This window comes from Rhinopithecus roxellana, chromosome 9 (assembly GCF_007565055.1).
Source record: "Rhinopithecus roxellana isolate Shanxi Qingling chromosome 9, ASM756505v1, whole genome shotgun sequence".
NCBI classification, from domain to species: Eukaryota; Metazoa; Chordata; class Mammalia; order Primates; family Cercopithecidae; genus Rhinopithecus; species Rhinopithecus roxellana.
In genome coordinates this window covers 61,802,776-61,824,661 of record NC_044557.1, presented here as the reverse complement: position 1 = coordinate 61,824,661, position 21,886 = coordinate 61,802,776, and the positions used below count along the sequence as shown (strand labels likewise).

Sequence of the window (21,886 nt, the reverse complement as noted above, 5' to 3'; positions counted from 1 at the left end):
TATTGAGCAGCAAATAACCTTGTGGGATTTTGTTTGGAGTCCCTAAGAAAGGCTACTGGCAACAAAGGTCCTGGCTGCTTAATCATCTCACTCCCAGCCTATAACAGATCGGATGCTTGGTGAATCACTACAAAGGGCATTGGGGAAAGGTGGTAAGGCTGGTGATGCTAGGATCATCTGACGGAGGAAACCTGGGTTGCAATGGGATGCAGTCTCTCCCATTTTCCCACTCTTTGGATTGGATCCCCTCTGAGAAAATGCAGACATTCTTATACGCAAACAAGCAGCCGCAGAGAAACGCCCATCTCTAATAAACAGCATGCCAAAGCTCTCTGGCAATGACAGCATCTACCCTCTCATGCATGTAGCTCTTCAATAAATGTCAAATCCCAAAAATAACAGCAAAATCCTCAGAGATACAAAGGTTCTCTACTACACATGGACAAGCAGGTAATTATTTGGAAACACTCAGAGAAATGGGTTTTTCAGTGGCCTCCAGTTTCCCATGGGTCAAGGTTGGCTTCCTGCCCCATCTATTCCCTGTGACCAAGCAAGCCCTGTGTTCTACTGCCCCTCCCCTTGTCCTAATCAACCAATTACCCTCATCCTGTTTCCTGAAGCTCCTCCACCCGCCTAACTCACAATGGCTCGATTTCCTCCTGACCACACAGCACTCAGAGTTTCTACCCAATTAACAAACAGTGGGGCGGAGGCAGGCGGGGAAAGCAGGTTATAAAACAAAATAGACAGTGTGACCTCATTTTGTTAAATCTTTACAAAATATTTTTTGTTTGTTTGAGATGAGTCTTGCTCTGTCGCCCAGGCTGGAGTTCAGTGGCACAATCTCAGCTCACTGCAAAATCCGCCTCCTGGGTTCAAGTGATTCTCCTGCCTCACTCTCCCAAGTAGCTGAAACTACAGGGGCATGCCACCAGGCCCAGCTAATTTTTGTATTTTTAGTAGAGATGGGGTTTCACCATATTGGCCAGGGTAGTCTCAAACTCCTGACCTCAAGTGATCTGCCCGCCTCGGCCTCCCATAGTACTGGGATTACAGACGTGAGCCATCGCGCCTGGCCAACAAAATGTTTTAAAGTAGATATTTATACGGAGAAAGTCTGGTAGAAAATACAATAACCTATTAATAGTGACTTTTCTCATCTGTTTAAGTTTTTCTATGAATGGGTATTACTTGAATAATAAAAATTAAGGAAGCAAAAATAACCATCGGTATATATGTTGGCTTCTTTTTTGCTAGTGGTAGTGGGTGTGGTACCCTGCCACTCTATCATGACCACTACCAGCAGATTAAGAAGAAAAACAACCCTAAGGCCCAGGAGACCGGCTGCATTTCTGGCCCTCTGATGAGAGTCAGAGGCACAGGTTGCCTTCATTCCTATCAGTGTGTAAAAACAAACCTGCCAATTGCAGGCTACCACCTATGCTACTGTTTTGTTGTTGTTTTGTTTTGTTTTGTTTTGTTTTTGCCTTCCATATCCCTAGCCAAGAATTAAGGTGTGCTGGGAAATGCAAATTCTATGTGCAAAAAAAAAAAAAAATAAGCATAGCTTGTTTGTGAGAAGCAAAAGAAAATAGGGCCCTGAAAACGATAGAACACGGAAGACAAAATGCAGGATTTAGTGGAAAATTTACATTCCACTTTTGATGTCAGTCAAGTTCTTTTTCTTCTAGATTTTCTGCCTCATAAGTATTCAGTTCAGTTTATGAAACACCTATTATCCACCAGGCACTGTTTGTTGGTATAAGGAGAAATGAGGCCATGTTAAGTTGCAAAGGCTTTGTAGACAAACGGGGGGATGTCTGCAGCATCAAGCACTGCCCTTGAGCCTCATTACCTGGGCTGGTATTTGAGGCTACTGCTAGTCTCCTCTGACCACGCTATCTGATTACGCTGAGCCCATATGGCTGGGCTCTTCCACCTGGAAGTCACTTTGGCCTTTCACTGAGCTATAGGTGACATTAGGGAGGAAAGCTGCCTGTTGTCTTTGAGGTGTCACTCAGCAACCCACCCAAGTAAATTTCATATATAACACATGAGCTCTATGTAAGTCAGGCCATTCCAAACATACCCTCCAAAGTTGAAGAAAATCCACCCGATCCTTTTCAAGAGACGCAGTAACACACAGTTACATTTGCATGGATTACCATAAGTGTTCCTTTTACTGGAAACCCAGAATGAGAAAACACTGACCTCAGCCATAAATGAAGCTTTTAAAGTTCAAATTCTGCCTAACAACTACACCAAACAACTGAGCACTTTGTGGAAACCTAAAGGCGAGGAAATGAATATGTGGGAGATACATGTGAGTCTCCCCTCCTCCTCACCATGCTTAACTTGTCCTTCCCCACCAAGCCCAGCTGGAGGGATACTCACCCACACAGCTCTTCCCGTCCTCAGCCAGGGCGTAACCACTGTAGCACTGGCAGACGAAGGAGCCCGGCACATTCACACAGAGCTGCCCACAGTTGTGGTCCTCCATGGCACACAGATCCTGGACTGAGGCAAAGTCACGCTGTTAGAACACAACGTCGGGCACACCTGAGAACGCCTCCAGCCCAGGGCGAGGCAACAAGCAGCTCCAGAGCCCTCACCAAAGTAACTTTTAAAAACATTATAGGATTCGATATGTGATCATAGTAGAAAATTTGGAAAGCATTAAAAAACAGATAAAACAAAATTCACCTGTAATCCCCCCACCCAGAGGCAACCACTGTTAACATTTCGGTGAGTTTTCTTTCCAGGTGAGTTTCTGCGTGTATATAAAAACACATTTTTCAGTCAGGCGCAGCGGCTCACGCCTGTAATCCCAGCACTATGGGAGACCGAGGTGGGCGGATCACTTGAGGTCAGGAGTTGGAGACCAGCCTGGCCAACACGGTGAAACCTCATCTCTACTGAAAATACAAAAATTAGTTGAGCATGGTGGTGTGTACTTGTAATCCCAGCTACTCAGGAGGCTGAGGCAGGAGAATCACTTGAACTTGGGAGGCAGAGGTTGCAGTGAGCCGAGATCGTGCCATTGCACCCCAGCTTGGACGACAGAGCGAGTCTCTGTCTCAAAATAAATAAATAATATAAAAATAAATAAAACATATTTTTCTTTTTTTTTTGAGATGGAGTCTGGCTCGGTCGCCCAGGCTGGAGTGCAGTGGCCGGATCTCAGCTCACTGCAAGCTCCGCCTCCCAGGTTCACACCATTCTCCTGCCTCCGCCTCCCAAGTAGCTGGGACTACAGGCGCCCGCCTCATCGCCCGGCTAGTTTTTTGTATTCTTTAGTAGAGACGGGCTTTCACCGTATTAGCCAGGATGGTCTCAATCTCCTGACCTTGTGATCCGCCCGTCTCGGCCTCCCAAAGTGCTGGGATTACAGGCTTGAGCCACCGCGCCCGGCCAACATATTTTTCAAAATTGGAATTATTCATCACCTCTATGAAATACATTAAATAATTTTTTGAGATGGAGTCTCGCTCTGTTGCTGGTATAAGGAGGAATGAGACAAAGCTCTTTGAAAACCCTCTTTGTGGTCTATTTATTCATCCTAGTAACAAATGAGGAAAATGGAGAAGCCAAGAGGTTAGGTAGAGGTAACAAACATTACCAAGGAGAAATACATATATGCCTATTCGTGGTCTTATTTTGGTCAAATATTTATTACGTGTCCACAAAGTGCTAAGCTCTGGCTGTTTATTCACATGCAATGTAGGAACAGACTTACAGTATGCATCTACTGCAACAGAACTAAGAATATGTTGGTGGATGAAAATATTAAAGGCGTCTTCCATCCATCACTGACTCAGTCTCTGACACTATTTCCCAGCAAGGAGAACAGCTCAGATACCATGAAACAGCTAGCTGTACCAATGATTTTACCATTAAAATGGGAGACAATCAGAGAGCATTAAAGGGGTTGAATATATTGAAGAGAATTTTCTCTGGTTAAAAGCTATCACTGGCCAGGTGCAGTGGCTCAAGCCTGTAATCCAAATACTTTGGGAGGCCGAGGCGGGCGGATCTTCTGAGGTCAGAAGTTCGAGACCAACCTGATCAACATGGTGAAACCCCATCTCTACTAAAAATACAAAAATCAGCTTGGCGTGGTGGCACGCGCCTGTAATCCCAGCTACTCGGAAGGTGGGAGGCTGAGACAGGAGAATGGCTTGAACCTGAGAGGTGGAGGTTGCAGTGAGCCAAGATCACACCATTGCACTCCAGCCTGGGCGACAGAACGAGACTCTGTCTAAAAAAAAAAAAAAAGCTATCACTACAACAGGTATGATTTTAAAAAACTTAATTACCTAGAAAGCTTGATTAATTACTGAATCCAATGGCTACATTTTAATATTATCTTCTAGATCTTTGAATTTCATAGCTTATTATGCTTTTAGATAAATATAAAATATCAAATTGATTTTTAAAAAGATAAAAGCTGATTTGATTCAACAACTCTATTAAATGCATTAAACAATTTTAAACATTAAAACTTACGTCATCGCATTTTAAAAATGCTTAGGTCTAAGATTATATAAATAAGAATTCTGGTTTTAAAATCCTAAAAGAAGTCTTTTCACTCCCAAATCAATAAAGCAGATGAAAAAAATAAAGCCTTATAGACACAAATTGTTTTACCTCTCAGCAGTATGTTTATATCTTACATTTCCAATTAGGAACTCCAATCAGAATGTCCAATGTAGATTTCCAATGGATTCAGATGTAAGGAAAACACCCATAACCAGAAGAAAACTTCAGCTAATATAAAGATCACAGTGAGTGATCAAAGAATGACAAAACCTAAATAAGCTAGGCCAGAAACATAAGAAATGTCTGAATCATATGATAGTCATTCATTTATTCAGTAAATATGTGTTGGGCACCTACTATGTCCTGAGCATTGGGGATACCATGGTGAACAAAACAGACAAGGGGTTTCTGCTGTCACGCAGCTTGTATTCTACTAGCTGCTAGTAACAAGAAGCTTTAGGAAGAGTATTTTCTGCCAAAAGAACAGTGAATGCAAAGGTCCTGAAGAACAAACTGACCCCATTTGAGGAACAGAAATGCCACATTGGCTGTTAGATGCCACCTAAATAACTAACACGCGAGGCAGGACATGATAAAAATCCCTAAGAGAAGTGCCAAGAAAACTATGGGAGTTCAGAATTGGGACAGATTACTGCAAGTCTAGCAGGGACTGGGAAAGGCTGGCAGGTACGGAGAAAGAGAAAGGGCACTCCACACTGTGAGTAAGAGGGAGGCAGGAGAGGCGTGGCAGCTTCATTCTGCTCTGGAAATTCCAGGGGAAGTAGCAGAAGAGGGGATGGGAAAGACCACTGACACCAGAGGCAGAGGGATCTCTACACACAGACTGAGTAGGCTGAACTCCAATCAGCGGGCAATGGGGACCACCTAAGGAAAAATCCTTAAAAAGAGAGACCAGCAATTTTACCCAAGTTGTGCTTTGGAAGGATAAGCCTGGCAGCACCACAGATCCTCTCGGGTCTGGGAAAATTTAAGGACCTCTAGCAAAGTTCAGTGAAAAGCACTGCTTTCTTGGGAACAGCAGTAGGTTTCTGAGTTCCGGGCTGAAGTAGCTTTGGGTTGCCTGAATAGTGATAAGAAAATGAACCTCTTGCTATGAGGACCTTTAAACATTCTTTAAACTTTTGGCCTCACCCATCGGCTGTCAGCCCACCCCTGCACTTTCCCTTCCGGCATAAATCATAATGTTAACTACCTATGTGTTTATGGAGTGATGGATGTACTGTGTCTTGGAGCTTACCAGACTCTAAGCTCCCTAAGTGGGTGGGCAGTGTCCCTGCACAAAGTCCTGACGGCTAGGAGGTGACACTCCAGCATGTTGGAACCAGCTCTGGAAGGGTGGCAGCAACTTCTCCATCTGGGTCCTCCCAATCTCTACTGCAGATGCTGCCTTGCCCCATCAGGGGTCTGACAGGAACTCTGACTACCATGGTTACCAAGTAGTGGCGCGAACACAGGTGATTTTTCATTCTTTTATTTATAATTGTCTGATTTCATATTTTCTAACAGGAACTTTTATAATAATGGAGGAAGAGGCCGGGCGCGGTGGCTCAAGCCTGTAATCCCAGCACTTTGGGAGGCTGAGACGGGCGGATCACGAAGTCAGGAGTTCGAGACCATCCTGGCTAACACGGTGAAACCCTGTCTCTACTAAAAAAAATACAAAAAAAGCTAGCCGGGCGAGGTGGCTGGCGCCTGTAGTCCCAGCTACTTGGGAGGCTGAGGCAGGAGAATGGCGTAAACCCGGGAGGCGGAGCTTGCAGTGAGTTGAGATCCGGCCACTGCACTCCAGCCCGGGCGACAGAGCAAGACTCCGTCTCAAAAAAAAAAAAAAAAATAGGCCGGGCGCGGTGGCTCAAGCCTGTAATCCCAGCACTTTGGGAGGCCGAGACGGGCGGATCACGAGGTCAGGAGATCGAGACCATCCTGGCTAACACAGTGAAACCCCGTCTCTACTAAAAATACAAAAACTAGCCGGGCGAGGTGGCTGGCGCCTGTAGTCCCAGCTACTCGGGAGGCTGAGGCAGGAGAATGGCGTAAACCCGGCAGGCGGAGCTTGCAGTGAGCTGAGATCTGGCCACTGCACTCCAGTCCGGGCCACAGAGCGAGACTCTGCCTCAAAAACAAACAAACAAACAAACAAACAAAAAAAAAAATAATAATAATAATAATGGAGGAAGAAAAAAATCAACCTATTACAAGTGAACCCTTTTGAAAGTACCATTTCAAAAGCAATGAACCAGGACTTCGAAGGAACAATCTTTTTTTCTAAAAGACTTCCCTGCACAGGGTAGGCAGAGCAAAGCAAGGACATGCTTGTTCCTTTCAGGATGGGCTGGGATATCCGCAGAAGAGTCTGTGAGTAACTGCAAGCTCCCATCTGCAGAAGCGGCAGGAACCTTTGAAAATCTCCATGCCAAGGTACTCTCTCCCACAGTTAAATTAGACTGGTAGGGGGTGGGATTTGGGCAGTGGTATCTGTCAAAGTCCCCAGGTGGCCCCAGTGTGCAGCCAGGCTGAATGCCATGGAACCTAGCAGATAAAAGGTCCTCACAATCCTACGTGGGGAAGGGGCCCAGATCCAGCAGTCAGTCTCCCCCTTTAATGACTGAGACCCTAAGGTTCAGCTTTCCTCTTCTAAACAAATCTGAATGATTTTTGTCCTTGCTCACCTCTCCAAGAGGCTAAAAGAACCCCAAACACCTATGTGCGGGTGCGAGATTACTGCTTGCATCCCAGAACTGTCCCACAAACAGCAAGCTTGCCAGCTGGCTTCATGCGGATTGTCCTTCCTTACTGTTTTTAGAATTGTTGGGGATTTATGGCCATGAGTGATTTGTACCGACCCAAGGGAAACCATTCAGGGATTAATCTAATTAAACAAAGACAAAGGAATAAATACAGACTGGGTTCTGACAAAACAATTTTGCTGTTTTTCTGGCAGTGGCCATTTCCTTTTGAAACAAATACAGATGTTTTTGGATGATTCCTTATGCTTTTGAAAAACAGCCCTTCTTTCTCTCTGAGGCCAGGAGGATTTCACTGAAGCATGACAAGCACTGCGTCCAGAGCTCCCCCTACCCCGGCACAGCCTTCCACCTTCTCCACCTGGTGATCCCTGTGAATGGCTCACAGCCCCAGTCAAATGTCACCTCCTGTGGGAAGCCTCCTTCAAGTTGGCTGGACTTAAGGCTTCTTCCCCTGTGTCCCCACAGCACTATAGACATGGCTCCGCTCTAGCATTTAGGCACTGATCCCATGGTATTGGAAGGACTTGATCACGGCTGTCTGCCCCAATATAAACAGGTCAGTTTTGACCCCCCAGAGCTTAGCACAGTGTCCTAGCACATGTATTTGGCCTCCATAAGAGTTCATTTGCTGAATGAACAATGAAAAAGGCCCAGATGCCCTGCCTCCCAGGAGGGATGGTCCTAAAATCCTAAGAATAACCTCCTCCATCAGATGTGGGGTCTTCAGAAGATGACTGAGATGGGAACAAAATTCTCTCCAAGTCTCTTTGCCTCTCCTCATCCCTAGCAAAAGGTACTCACATACCAGAAGAGGGCTCAGAGTGAGGTAGAAGGCAGGACTCAACACCAGAGGCGGGGCTTGGACATAGGATCAAATTGAAGACTAGCAAAAACAGGACTGGGGCAGAAGCAGCTTTCCATAAAACACGCCCACCAGTGTGACACGTCAGTTTACCATTGCCATGGCAACACCTGGGAGTTACCACCCCTCTCCATGTCAATGACCTGACAACCCAAGAGCTACTATCCCTTCCCTAGAAATTGCTGCATAAACTGCCCCTTAATCTGCATGCAATTAAAAGTGGGTATAGTCCACTGGTCTCACACCTCTAATCCCAGCACTTTCGGAGACCAAGGCTGGTGTATCATGTGAGGTCAAGAGTTCAAGACCAGTCTGGCCAACATGGTGAAACCCCATCTCTACTAAAAATACAAAATTAGCCAAGTGTGGTGGCAGGTGCCTGTAATCCCAGTTACTTGGGAGGTTGAGGCAGGAGAATCACTTGAACCTGGGTGGCAGAGGTTGCAGTGATCTGAGATCACGCCACTGCACTCCAGCCTGGGCAACTCCATCTCAAAAAAAAAAAAAGTGGGTATAAATCTGACTGTAAAACTGCCCTGAGCTACTACCTACTCTCTGCATATAAGGATAGCCCTGCTCTGCAGGAGCAGTCACAGAGGCGTAACACTGCCAGGGCTGTAATACTGTCTTGTCAATATTAAGACAAGACAGTATTAAGAATATTAAGAGGTAGAAGCTGTTTACTTCTACCTCTGTTTGCCCTTGAATTCTTTCCTGGATAAAGCCAAGAACCTTCATGGGCTAAGCCCCACCTTGGGGCTCACTTGTCCTGCATCAAGAGCACAATGACATCTCAGAGCCAGCCCCCAGCAATGGACTCCAGAAAAGCTGTCATGACAGTTAGGGAACCTGTGTGCCCTGCTATCCACCACGTCCCGGTATTTAGCACAGTGCCTGGCACTTTGTCCTTGCTCAACAAGTACTTGTTGAATGGATGAATGAACTTATGCTCATGTGACACAAGCACAGGGTTGTCAGGTGTTCCTAACTCATCTCTCTTACCTACTCTTGTAAGCTCTGTGAAGGACAGGGCCATCTCTCTAAGTTTTGGTGTTCCTTACGGTGCCTGTATAATGCCATGCACTTCACACAGTCGGTGCTTAGTAGCTATCTATTGTTGACTTGACAGCCTCCCTTGCTGGGCAGCCTAGAGCACTGTCTCAATTAATAAATGTCACTGGGCAGAAATGGGACAGCTGGGGATGATTCTGAAGTATTCTTTAATTTCCCTTTAGCAAAGATGAATTTTTAGAATAGCTAACTTTTACCCTGGGGCCAAAGATGGCAACAGAAACTTGAAAGTCACGGGGTTCCTCCCTCTCCTGTACCCCTCAGATCCAGTCAATCCTGGATTTACTTCTCTTCATCTCCCCTGCCACCATGGAGCCACCGTCATCTCTTGGCTGAACAGCCATGGCAACCTCTTAACTGGTTTTCCTGTATTCATCCCAGCCTAGCATTCTCCTGTAGCCAGAGTAATCTGCTCCTGCCTCTCTGCTTAAAACCCTTAATGGCTTATCACTGCTTTAGGATGAAGTCCAAAAACTCTAATGTGATGGTCAAGGGGGCTACAAGGCCCACCCCTTCACCTCTCCAGTCTTATCTCAAGCCTCCTCTTACTTTCTCTGCTCCATTTACACAGCCCTCTCCATTTTCAAATCAAGCTTCTTCACGCCTTGGGACCTTTGCACAGGCCATTCGTTCTGTCTAGAATGCTCAAGCCTCTTCCTCACCTCCTTTCCCCTACCTAACTCTCATACCTCCTTTAGGACTCACCTGAAAGTCTGCTTTCTCAGGAAGCTCTGACCTACCACTAGGGGTGAAGTCCTCCCTCAGAGTTTCCCTTCATAATCCTCATCACAATTATAATTTAATACTTCATTTGCAACTAATTATTTCATGTCTATTTCACCTGCCACATAGGGCAGCCACAGTGCATGTCTTGCTCAGCGCACTAGTTCAGATATCTAGCATCTGACATGTGGCCCATTTTAAAAGGATTGTGGATGACTGAATGAATAAATCTATTCCATGATGAAATGGTTCAGAGTGCTGGGGAAACAACAGTGAATAAGTGGACAAAAAAAAAATTCCTTCCCTTATAGAGCTGATGGTCCAGTGAGGGACCAGTCATGTGCTAGAGGCAGCTCGTACTGACTCACACGATGATGTGTATCTTGGTAGCTTGAAATGTCCATGGTGGGAGTATTTATACCACGGAAATTGGCAGACACTCCAAATCAGAGCTTTTGTCTCCTGGAGACCTGATTGTTAAACATTTAGCAGCACATCACTGACAGAAGATTGATAGTAAACAAAGCAAATAGGTAAAAATCTGTGATACGTTATAAGCAGGAAAGGGGAGTTGAGAGTGGTGAGAGAGCAGGCTTCCATTTTTAACAGTGTGAAATGAAAATATGATTTTGACCTTCTCCAAATTTTTATTTGGACCTGAAAGAGGTGATATGAAAAATGATAAAGGGAACCACCACTGGGGGAGGACAGGATGTCAGTTACATCTCCTCAGAAAAGGTAGGGGTGAGGCAGGCAGGTGAAAAAAATATCGACTTTGGAGCCAGACTTGGCCCCAGCTAGGTGATGACTTCAAGTAAGGGACTTTAGAGAGATTCCATTTTAATAAAGAGGTTAAATATCTTATTTGTAGGGTTGAGTGAGATAATCTAGATGGGCAAAGCATCTGTCTCACAGTAGATTTTTTTTTTTTTTTAATTTTTTTGAGACAAGGTCTGGCTCTGTCACCCAGTCTAGAGTGCAATGGCACAATATCTAGGCTCACTGCAACCTTCGCCTCCCGAGCTCAAGCAATCCTTCCACCTCAGTCTCCTGAGTAGCTGGGACTACAGGAACGCACCATCACACCCAGCTGACTTCTGTATTATTTGTAGAGACAGGGTTTCACCATGTTGGACAGGCTTGTCTTGAACTCATGAGCTCAAGCGATCTACCCACCTCGACCTCCCAAAGTGCAGGGCTGACAGGTGTAGCCCACTGTGCCTGGCTCACAGTAAGTCTTCAACACATGTTAGCATCCTTCTCCTGTCCTAAATTAAGGGGGAAGAGAAAAGTGTCAGTAGCGCATACCTATTTAAGCATGGGAGAGAGATGAACTTCAACCAAAGTTTGCTCACATCCCAATTCTAATAGTTTCACTTTATTAGGTACCTATAAAAGCTACAAACATGGGCTGGCACAGTGGCTCACACCTGTAATCCCAGCACTTTGGGAGGCCAAGGCAGGAGGATCAAGACCAGCCTAGGCAACAGAAAGAGATCTTGTCTCTACAGAAAATCAAAAAATTAGCCAGGCACAGTGGCACACGCGTGTAGTCCCAGCTACCAGGGAGGCTGAGGTGGGAGGATCATTTCAGCCAGGGAGTTCCAGGTTGCAGTGAGCTATGATTGTGCTACTGCTCTCCAACCTGGGTGACAGAGCAAGGCCCTGTCTCAGAAAAAAAAAAAAAAAAAAACCCTACAAACATGAATATTAGATCCTAACATTCTAAAAATGTATCTCTGGTTAAGTTTGGTTTTTGAGTTCTATGCTGAATTGAAGTGGTACAGCAAAGTAGGTAATTTGGAATTTTATAACAAAAGACCTGGCCAAATTTGAGCTATGCCTTGCCAGGGAGCAACCATTAGCATGTATCTGACAGTCAGCAAAATCTGCTTGCTTCTTTCAGTGCCTGGAGAATTTTAAGAGGGATAACTCAGTCTTCCCAGGTGAAACTAATGAGTGAAGATTTGCTGCCAAGAGCCCCAAAGCTGTGCTCAAACCCAACCACCGTTTCCCCAGAGGCTCCCATGCACCCTAGATGTAAGCGCCTTCCTTTAGAAACCCTGGCGCCTGCATCTCAGTCCAGAGAATTTGGAAACTTTCATCTGCTTATACCGGAAGGAGGGAGAACTGACGGGGGAGCACGAAGAATGGGGCGAATGCTTTGGCCATCATCCAGGGCTAAATCAAAGGGTTTTTTTTACCAATGTTTCAGAATTTTAGACAAGCTGCACTGCATGCTGCTGACACCAATGACATTTTAATCTCGTCTTTGGAGTTAAAGTAAATGAACACCTTTAGAACACACCCTCTACTTTTTATAGCTCTTGGTGTTATTTAACCTGAGATGTAGAAATCAGAAATTGTTTATCGGGCCAGGGGCGGTGGCTCACGCCTGTAATCCCAGCACTTTGGGAGGCCGAGGCGGGCGGATCACGAGGTCAGGAGATTTAGATCATCCTGGCTAACACGGTGCAAACCCGTCTCCACTAAAAATACAAAACATTAGCCGGGCGTGGTGGCGGGCAACTGTAGTCCCACCTACTCAGGGGGCTGAGGCAGGAGAACAGTGTGAACCCAGGCGGCGGAGCTTGCAGTGAGCCGAGATCGCGCCACTGCACTCCAGCCTGGGCGACAGAGCTAGACTCCGTCTCAAAAAAAAAGAAAGAAAGAAATTGTTTATCACAGCAAGAGAGAAGGAGAAATGGGTTATTAGGGCTGCCATTTCACTCAACTGGGTAAACGATGGGGTCTCTGACCACTTCCACAGGAAAGCTTGCTATGAGGTAGGGGCTCCACAAATGCAGGAAAAACCCAAGCTTGCCTTTTCGAGACCGTGCCCTCTCTTTCATCATGTCTGAAAGTCCTAATCTTATTTTGACAACTGCAGTTTGGATTTAAAGACGTCCATGGTAGATGAGTCATCAGCCTCGTGCTTCTACACTGAAAGAAACAAAACAAACCCAATGTCACTGAGAAAAACTATCCTTTCAGGCAAACTCCAGCTGTGCCTAGTCTCCTCCTTTCCCGCAGCAGTTGAAGTTTTTTTCAATCAATTCTCCTGTTCACTAACAAGATTTTGGTTTTCCTTGGGGAAGGGAAAAGGAGGAAGGGGGGAATCTCTGAAACAAAGTTTTAAAATACAGGTAAATCTGAGTGAATGAGGTTGACAAAAATAATAAATAAACAAGAATAATGTCTTACTCTTGTGGAGTGCTTTTCAATTTCCAAACCGTTGTCACATTATGTTAATATAAACCCGCTTTTGAGTGGATGCTCCCAGGGAGAGATCTTATTTAAAACATCTAAGTCAGTAGCCCTTAAACTGCAGCGTACATCGACATTTCCTGGAGGGCTTGGGAAAACCCACATTCTTGGGCCCCAGTTCCAGAGATCCTGATTCAGTAGGTCTAGGGTAAGCCTGGGAACCTGCATTTCTAGTAAGTTCTGGGCAAAGCTGATACTGTTTTCCGCGGGGACCACACTTTGAGAACCATTTGCCTGGGTGCTCATAAAAACAGCCAAGCGGAGGAAAAGCTGTACAAGGTTCAAGCTCATGTTCCCCTGATGTGTACATTTTTTTCACAATTGGCATTTCTCCACTCACATTTAGTCAGCTCAGTTCTCCCATGGGGCTCTACTCACCCCAGATTCCTTCTTTCGTAGAAAACGCTGTGTCCTGGTACAGCCAGAGGGTGAGCAAACTGCACATAACGATCCCTAAGCTCCCAGGCCCAGGTCTGACAGCCGGGGTTAAGGGGAAGCTGGATGATGGCATTTAGCAAGCCCACTGCTTCAGCTCACAGCAGCTGAGCCACAGCTCATGTGGCTGCTATTGATTGTCAGGGAAGGCAGCTGCTTTGAGTGTGCGTGCGTGCGGCCTGCTCACCCTTCCAGCCTTGCCCCAAGCTCTGACTGTGGGCCGCCCCGGAGCTCACATCCTGACCTGCACTTTCCACACCCGCTTTCTCCCTCCAAGATTTCATCTATTTTCAGGGTCAATGACCACCACCAAGCACGTACTGTTCAGGCCTTTTCCTTGAACTCGAATTCTCCATCTCCAGCTGCACCCAACCACGTGTGTGGGCTCTCTCTTGGGCGCATCTGTTTGTCCTGAAAACTAGATTTCCTCTATGAAGTTATCTGTCAGTCTCAATTACTCTGACCCCACCAGCCATCACCTATCTGATGTCATAAACTCCTCCCTGGGGCTGGGATGGTTGCCGTGGTCTCCTACTTAATTCTATGGGCGTAAGAAACATACACTGAATTGACTGGACCGATTAGAATTGTTCTCTGATTCCATCTTTCACATTCTTCTCTCTCTGTTGGGGGCAAAAGGGAAGCCAAGATCTGAATGTTTCTTGGGTCCCTAATATGTAAGAAAAATACGCCATAAGAGTGCCAGGCCCATAGAGGGGAATCCACAGGTATTGAATGAATGAGCGGATAAGTGAAGACATCCCTGCCCCACTCTCTATCTCTAATCCAGCACACACATTATTGCCAGCCCCAATTTACTAAAATGACCTGGTTTTGCCCTTGACACACCATGTTCAGTTCCCCTACTCAACAAAGGACACTGTTGGAACTTAGCTTGAGAATCAAATTGCTCCATAATTTATCCCTGCTTACATTCCTTCTCTCCTCCTCCACTGATGCCACAAACAAACTATTCCAGAAAGGCAGTCTGGTCCAGCACCACTACTTGCTTCCGAAACCTTGTTCTGATTAATGAATGTCAGCTTTATTGAGTGACAACTGGCATACAATAAACTGCGCATATTTCAAGTGTACAGTTTGATAAATCGGGCTTATCAATATATCATCACAATCAAGATAATAAGCATCGTCATCATCCCCCAAGTTTCCTGATGCCGCTTTGTTATCCCTCTCCCTGCTGCTCTCCACTCCTCAGCCCAAGTACCCCACTAATCTGCTCTCTGTCATTATTGAGTAGATACCATTTCCTAAAATTTTATACAAATGGAACCACATGGTATGTACTGTTTTTTTGATCTGGTTCCTTTCATTCAGCGCAGTGATTTGGAGATGCATCCAGGCTGCTGCAATTGTCAATAGCGCATTCTTTTCACTGCAGAGGAGTATTATACAGGATGCATGTGTTGCAATGTATCACCCATTCACCTGTTAATCAACATGTGACTTGTTTTCAGCTTGGGGCTATTACAAGTAAAGCTGATGTGAACATTTGTGTTCAAATCTTTGTTTAGACATAAATTTTTATTTCTTTTGAGTAAATATCTAAAAGTGGAATGGCTGGGTCACATAATAGATAAATATCTAACTTTGTAAGAAATCGCTAAACTGTTTTCCAGAGTGGCGGAACCATTTTACATGACCACTGGTGGTATATGAGCATTCCAGTTCCCAATTTTGTGAACCCATGGTATAGTCAATCTTTTAAAATGTATCCATTCTGGCTGGGCGCAGTGGCTCACACTTGTAATCCCAACACTTTGGGAGGCTGAGGTGGGCAGATGATCTGAGTTCAGGAGTTCAAGACCAGCCTGGCCAACATGGTGAAACCCTGTCTCTACTAAAAATACAAAAAAAAAAAAAAAAAATTAGCCAGGCTTGGTGGCACGTGCCTGTAGACCCAGCTACTTGGAGGCTGAGGCAGGAGAATTGCTTGAACCCAGTAGGCAGAGGTTGCAGTGAGCCGAGATCATGCCACTGCACTCCAGCCTGGGCAATAGAGCAAGACTCTGTCTCAAAAAAAAAAAAAGTATCCATTCTAGTGGAGGTATAGTGGTATTTCATGTCTGATAACATTGAGCATCTCTTCATGTGCTTCTTTGCTACCCATATGTCTTCGGTGATTTAGTGTCTGTTCAAATCTTTTGCCCATTTTTATGGTGGTGTTTGTCTTCTTGGTACTGAGTGCTAGAATTCCTTATATTCTAAAGTCCTTTGTTGGACATATGTTTTGCAAATGTTTTATCCCAATCTGTGGCTTGCCTTTTCATTTTAGTAGCAGAGTATTTTGAAGAGCAAATGTTTTCATCATGATGAAGTATACTGATTTTTATGTTTTGTAGCTTTTTGTGTACTATTTAAGAAATCTTTGCCAACCTGAGGTCACCAAGATTTTTCTTCTACCGTTTCATCAAGGTATTTAATAGTGTCTGCTCTTACATTTAGGCTTAGAATACATTTTGAATTAATTTTTATACATGGTATGAGGTAAAGACAAGATCTATTTTCCTTTTGTTTGCTTGCTTGCTTTTTTGCACATGGCAATTCAATTGCTGCAACACTATTTGTTGAAGACATTAGTGTTTCCTCATTGAATTGCCTTCCCATTCTGTCAAAAATCATTTCACCACATACATATGGGTTTATTTCTCGATTCTGTTCTGTTCCATTGCTCTATATGTTCATCTTTATACCAATGCCACACTGTCTTGATTACTGTTGCTTTATAATTAGTCTTGAAATCAGGTAGTTTAAACAAAATTTAAAGATAAACTTTATCTTTTTCAAAGTTTTGTTTAATCTGCATGATTCACAGATTCCATATTTGTGAATTTGCCTACTTGCTAAAATTTGCTTGTAACCCCAAGTCAATATCCATGACACTTTCTCAGCCATTCATGGACATATGCAGAGTGGCAAAAAATTTGAGTCACCCAGTACACATATTCCCAGGCAAGGTCAAACAAGGCAATGTTCTGTCTTCTTATTTCAGCTCTCATCCCATAAACAAGCATCCTTTCTGTGGTCTATGCAGTGCCACATTTTTTGCCTTTTTGTACTTCTCGTTGGTGATTTTGCTGTTGAAAATGGCCCCCAAGGCCGGGCGCAGTGGCTCAAGCCTGTAATCCCAGCACTTTGGGAGGCCGAGGCGGGCGGATCACGAGGTCAGGAGATCGAGACCATCCTGGCTAACACGGTGAAACCCCGTCTCTACTAAAAAATACAAAAAAACTAGCCGGGCAAGGTGGCTGGCGCCTGTAGTCCCAGCTACTCGGGAGACTGAGGCAGGAGAATGGCGGGAACCCAGGAGGCAGAGCTTGTGGTGAGCTGAGATCCGGCCACTGCACTCCCGCCCGAGCCACAGAGCGAGACTCCGTCCCGTCTCGAAAAAAAAAAAAAAGAAAGAAAAGAAAATGGCCCCCAAGAGTAGTGCTGAAATGCTGTCTATTGTTCCTAAGTACTTTGTTCAGACATGAACAATAGCTTTCAGTGTTAATGAATTAACAGTATATACTCAAAAATGTGTCTTTAACAAAACATCAAACAACTTTATGATTGGATGTTGTGATTGGAAGCTCTCAGGAACCCAACTCTGTATTTCATCTAGGAGCAATGGTTCAGAATTTGCAATTTAGTGTTTATGGATATTTTATAGATCATAACTACTGGGAATAATGAGAATTGACTGGGTTTGACTATTCTAGTTTTTTTTTGCATGTTCATATACATTTTAAAATCAGTTGTCAATTTCTAAAAACAATAGGTCTGCCAGGATTTTGAAGGGGATTGCTTTGAATCTATGGATCAATTTGGGAAGAAATGACATCTTGGCCATATTAAGTCTTCCAATCCATGATGTGGTATATCTCTCCATTTATTTAGGTCTTTTTAAATTAATCCCAGAAATCTTTTATATTTTCAATGTGTAAATCATACACATCTTTAAAATTTATCCCTAATTTACATATTTTTGATGCCATTATACCTGGGATTTTAAAATCTCAATTTCTGACTTTTGTTGCCAGTATACAGAAATACAATGAAGTAATTTTTTAAGTATATTGACATTTTATCTTGCAACCTTGCTAAACTCATTTATTAGTTTTAGTGGCTTTTGTTGTTGTTGTTTTGACACAGAGTCTCGCTCTGTTGCCCAGGCTAGAATGCAGTGGTGCAATCTCGGCTCACAACCTCCACCTCCCAGGTTCAAGCAATTCTCCTGCCTTAGCCTCCTGAGTAATTGGGATTACAGGCATGCACCACCACACTAGGCTATTTTTTTTAATTTTTAGTAGAGACAGGGTTTTGCCATGTTAGCCAGGTTGGTCTCAAACTCCTGACCTCAGGTGATACGCCCAACTCGGCCTCCCAAAGTGCTAGGATTTCAGGCATGAGCCACCACGCCTGGCCACTATGGTTAATTATATTGATTGATTTTTGAATGTTAAACCAAACTTGCATTCTTGGAATAAACTCCATTTGGTCTTGATGTATTGTTCTTTTTATGTATTGTTGAATTCTATTGGCTAAATTTTTAAGAATTTTCACATCTAAATTCATGAAGAATGTTGGTTATAATTATCTCTCTCTAATAATTCAGTGGTTTTTCTGGGTCATGCTCCTTGTTTAAACTCTAGCATAAATCTATTAAATCACTTATGTAGCTTGGGAAAAATAATGTTGGGAACATTTCCAAAGAATGAAAGCAGTTAAATGCATTTGGTATCGTTCTTGAGAGAAAAAAAAAATTTAAGCTGGATAAGAAAGTCTACATTTTCTGCCAAATGAAGTTTTCTAAATGCTGCATTATCATCAGCTTTCAGGTAGATTAAATGTTCCAGAAGAAAGGGAAAATTCCTTATTTTGAAAAATACGTCAAGAAAAAGAAACAAGATAAAGTTTTCTTGTTAGTAGGACAGGAATTTGGGGAAGGGGAAGCATGTGAAGAGGGGCACACTTCATGAGGTTTTCTTTCCCCCCATTTTTTTTAAAAGGGAAAAGGAAGGAACATAAAATTCCATTGTTCTGGTATTATGCTGATGCTTTTGCATATATCTCATATAATGGTATTGGATAGGGAAGACTTTTTGAAAGGCAGAAGTAATCCACAATGTTGACATCCAGTACATTCAAAATTGTCCATATAGACACAACCTGGAAGGTAAAATTCTACACCTTGATCTTAGCCAAAAGGCCAAGAAAAGATGGAAGTTAAGATTCTTTAATGCATTTGATCTAGTCTTCGGATGGAAAGGCTCTTTTAAACAACTAATATCCACCCAGAAGAGGGTTACCTGGACAGTGAAGAGACCCAAAACTAAGTCATCAAAAGATGTGTTTTTTTCCCCTGAAGAAGAGAAAATCGGTAGGAATGGGGTCAGTGTGTGGGAATAACACTCTTCAATAATTGAAGGGCTTTCTCTTTTTATTTGGATAAGGAAATAACTTTTTGGTATACGGCTTCAGATGGCAGAAATAGGATCAAAAGTGGAAATTACAGACAAGTAGGATTTCAGCTCAACTGCTGATCCAGGTTGTCTGAATATGGGATTCAGGTGTTTTGTAATAACCTGATTCTATAAGAACCATCACCCTTCTGGGACACTGGGAGGGGACAGAATTCTGAAGTTCCATAGGAAAAGAAGCCAGAAGTCTAATAGCCAAGGTCCATCACCATTCAAAGAATGTATCAATCAACTGTCTGCTTCCCCTCTCCACACGAATTACAAATATACAATGGTGGGGACATATACATATGTATATATTCTATAGTGTGTATGTGTGTGTGTATTCGAAGGCAGTTGCTGAAGAAGCCCTCCCACTATGATTTTGTGCAGTGACAGTACCACAGCAATTGGTAGTGACCTTGGGGAAGTAACAATCTGTTGAATGTTAGTCCTGAATTAGTTCTAAGTCTCCCCGGGATTAGTGGGCTGGGGAACCTATCTGTCTTCCCGGCTTGGAGAAGGTTTTCTGATTGAAGGGGTTGTCCTGCTGCCATCTAGGGGTCCTCTAGGGTTATGGGACACTCTCAAATGATGGCCAAGAGCGAGGACATAACAGGACATGGATTCTGGTTTGATCACGTTGCTAGCCATGTGACCTTGGGTAAATCGTCTAACCTTTTTGTTCCTTATTTTGCTTATCTGTAAAATGAGAGTGATAAAACCCACTTTAAGAGCTCATTGTGGGCCGGGCACAGTGGCTCAAGCCTGTAATCCCAGCACTTTGGGAGGCCGAGACGGGCGGATCATGAGGTCAGGAGATCGAGACCATCCTGGCTAACACGGTGAAACCCCCTCTCTACTAAAAAATACAAAAAACTAGCCGGGCGAGGTGGCTGGCGCCTGTAGTCCCAGCTACTCGGGAGGCTGAGGCAGGAGAATGGCGTAAACCCGGGAGGCGGAGCTTGCAGTGAGCTGAGATCCGGCCACTGCACTCCAGCCCAGGCGACAGAGCGAGACTCCATCTCAAAAAAAAAAAAAAAAAAAGGAGCTCATTGTGAGAATTAAATGAGACAGCAGATATAAAGCACGCAGGAAAGCTCCTGGCACATGGTAAACACCTAACAAGTGGCTATAGTTAGGCCTGACTTCATGTGTTGCACACTGAGGTGGACGTGGATTGCAGTCACTTTTGGTTGCAATTACCCTGGTTGTTTATTTGATTCACTCCCATGCAAAAATGTGAGCTCCAAAAAAGAAAGAATATTGCTGTGTTATTCACTATTTTATTTCCAGTACTTTTCATGCTGCCTGGCACATTTTTATGCTCAAAAACAATTGTTAAATGAAAAAATAAATGAACCAATCAATGATTGTATGGAAGAAAGAATGGCAAGCACTTCTTAGGGAGTAAGAGGTGCTTTGGGGAGGAGGTGTCAGCCACATGGCTTTTCATCTGGGAGATTATCCAGCTACGCCCAGGACATGGAAATTAAGTGTAAATAGCTTCCAGAAGTGGAGTGCATCCCTCCTCTCGAGGCCCATTGTGAGTTTCTCTCGGTGTTGGCAGGCACAGGTCCCTGCTCATCAGCAGGGGTCAGTAGATGGCACAGCCTTTACTTGGCATGGCTTTTAACTGTCCCTCAGACCAAAAACAGGGCCTAACAAGGACATAATCAGTGAGATAGGTATTGATTTGTTACCACCCTTCCCATCTTATGGGTGAGGAAACTGAGAGTCAAGGAGTTTAAATAACCAGCTCAGAGTGAGACAGCCATAGTTGGTAAGTGATAAGGTCAGGGTTCAAGCCCAGATCTGTGGACAGTGAAGGCCTTGTTCTTCCACCAAGGCCCCTGGTACACCAATTTTGGGAAAGCAAAAGAGTTATTAGTATTATCTTCTTCTGAAAGAGAGAAAGCTATTCTTTTTTTTTTTTTTTTTTTTTTTTTTTTGAGATGGAGTCTCGCTCTGTCGCCCGGGCTGGAGTGCAGTGGCCGGTTCTCAGCTCACTGCAACCTCCGCCTCCCGGGTTTATGCCATTCTCCTGCCTCAGCCTCCGAGTAGCTGGGACTACAGGCGCCCGCCACCTCGCCTGGCTAGTTTTTTTTTTTTTTGTATTTTTTAGTAGAGACGGGGTTTCACCGTGTTAGCCAGGATGGTCTCGATCTCCTGACCTCGTGATCCGCCCATCTCGGCCTCCCAAAGTGCTGGGATTACAGGCTTGAGCCACCGCGCCCGGCCGAGAGAGCTATTCTGTCTCACTGCGAGTTATTAGTATTATCTTCTTCTGAAAGAGAGAGAGCTATCCTTTATCACTGCACATTTATTAAGCTAAGTCTGGCTGAAGGTTAAGATGGCTTAACTGCTTCAGGGTGACTAGAGAGCTGGGTCAGATGGGACAGCAGAGCTCAGCTAAGCCCCTCCCTGGGATCCGTCACTGCCTGAGGCCAGTGAATCTCAAAGCGTGGCAGTCATTCGTCAGTTCATTGAAAATCCAGACCTGTTAACTCTGAATCTCTAAGGGTGAGCCCAGGAGTCAGCTTCCTGGCTCATTCTTAGTCACTGAAGTTTGAGAAGCCCTGCCCTGAGCTCCTAGCCCTCCTCCGCCAGAGCCTCCCTCCACCTCCACCTGGTCAGTCTGTCTGAAGTCCAGGCAGGGTCTGCTTCATGTTCTCCTGTGGCACTATCCCTAGGCAGGAGGAAGCCAAGGCCAGAGCAGTACTTGAGAGCTGGGGGACATCAGGGCCTGTGGCAGGCCC

The 21,886-nt window shown here is 44.5% G+C and overlaps 1 protein-coding gene across 4 annotated transcripts in view; it reads right to left on the bottom strand.

Moving 5' to 3' along the window:
* The window catches only part of MATN2 (matrilin 2), a 175,910-nt gene that overhangs the window by 75,234 nt on the left and 78,790 nt on the right, over positions 1-21,886 (bottom strand). For 2 of the 4 annotated variants that reach the window (XM_030937687.1, XM_030937686.1), the window contains exon 5: positions 2,395-2,517. The exons of the other annotated variants lie outside the window; for them this stretch is intronic. In XM_030937687.1, the coding sequence (XP_030793547.1) occupies positions 2,395-2,517 (123 nt within the window). The remainder of the gene's footprint in view (positions 1-2,394; positions 2,518-21,886) is intronic. 4 annotated transcript variants of the gene reach the window in all.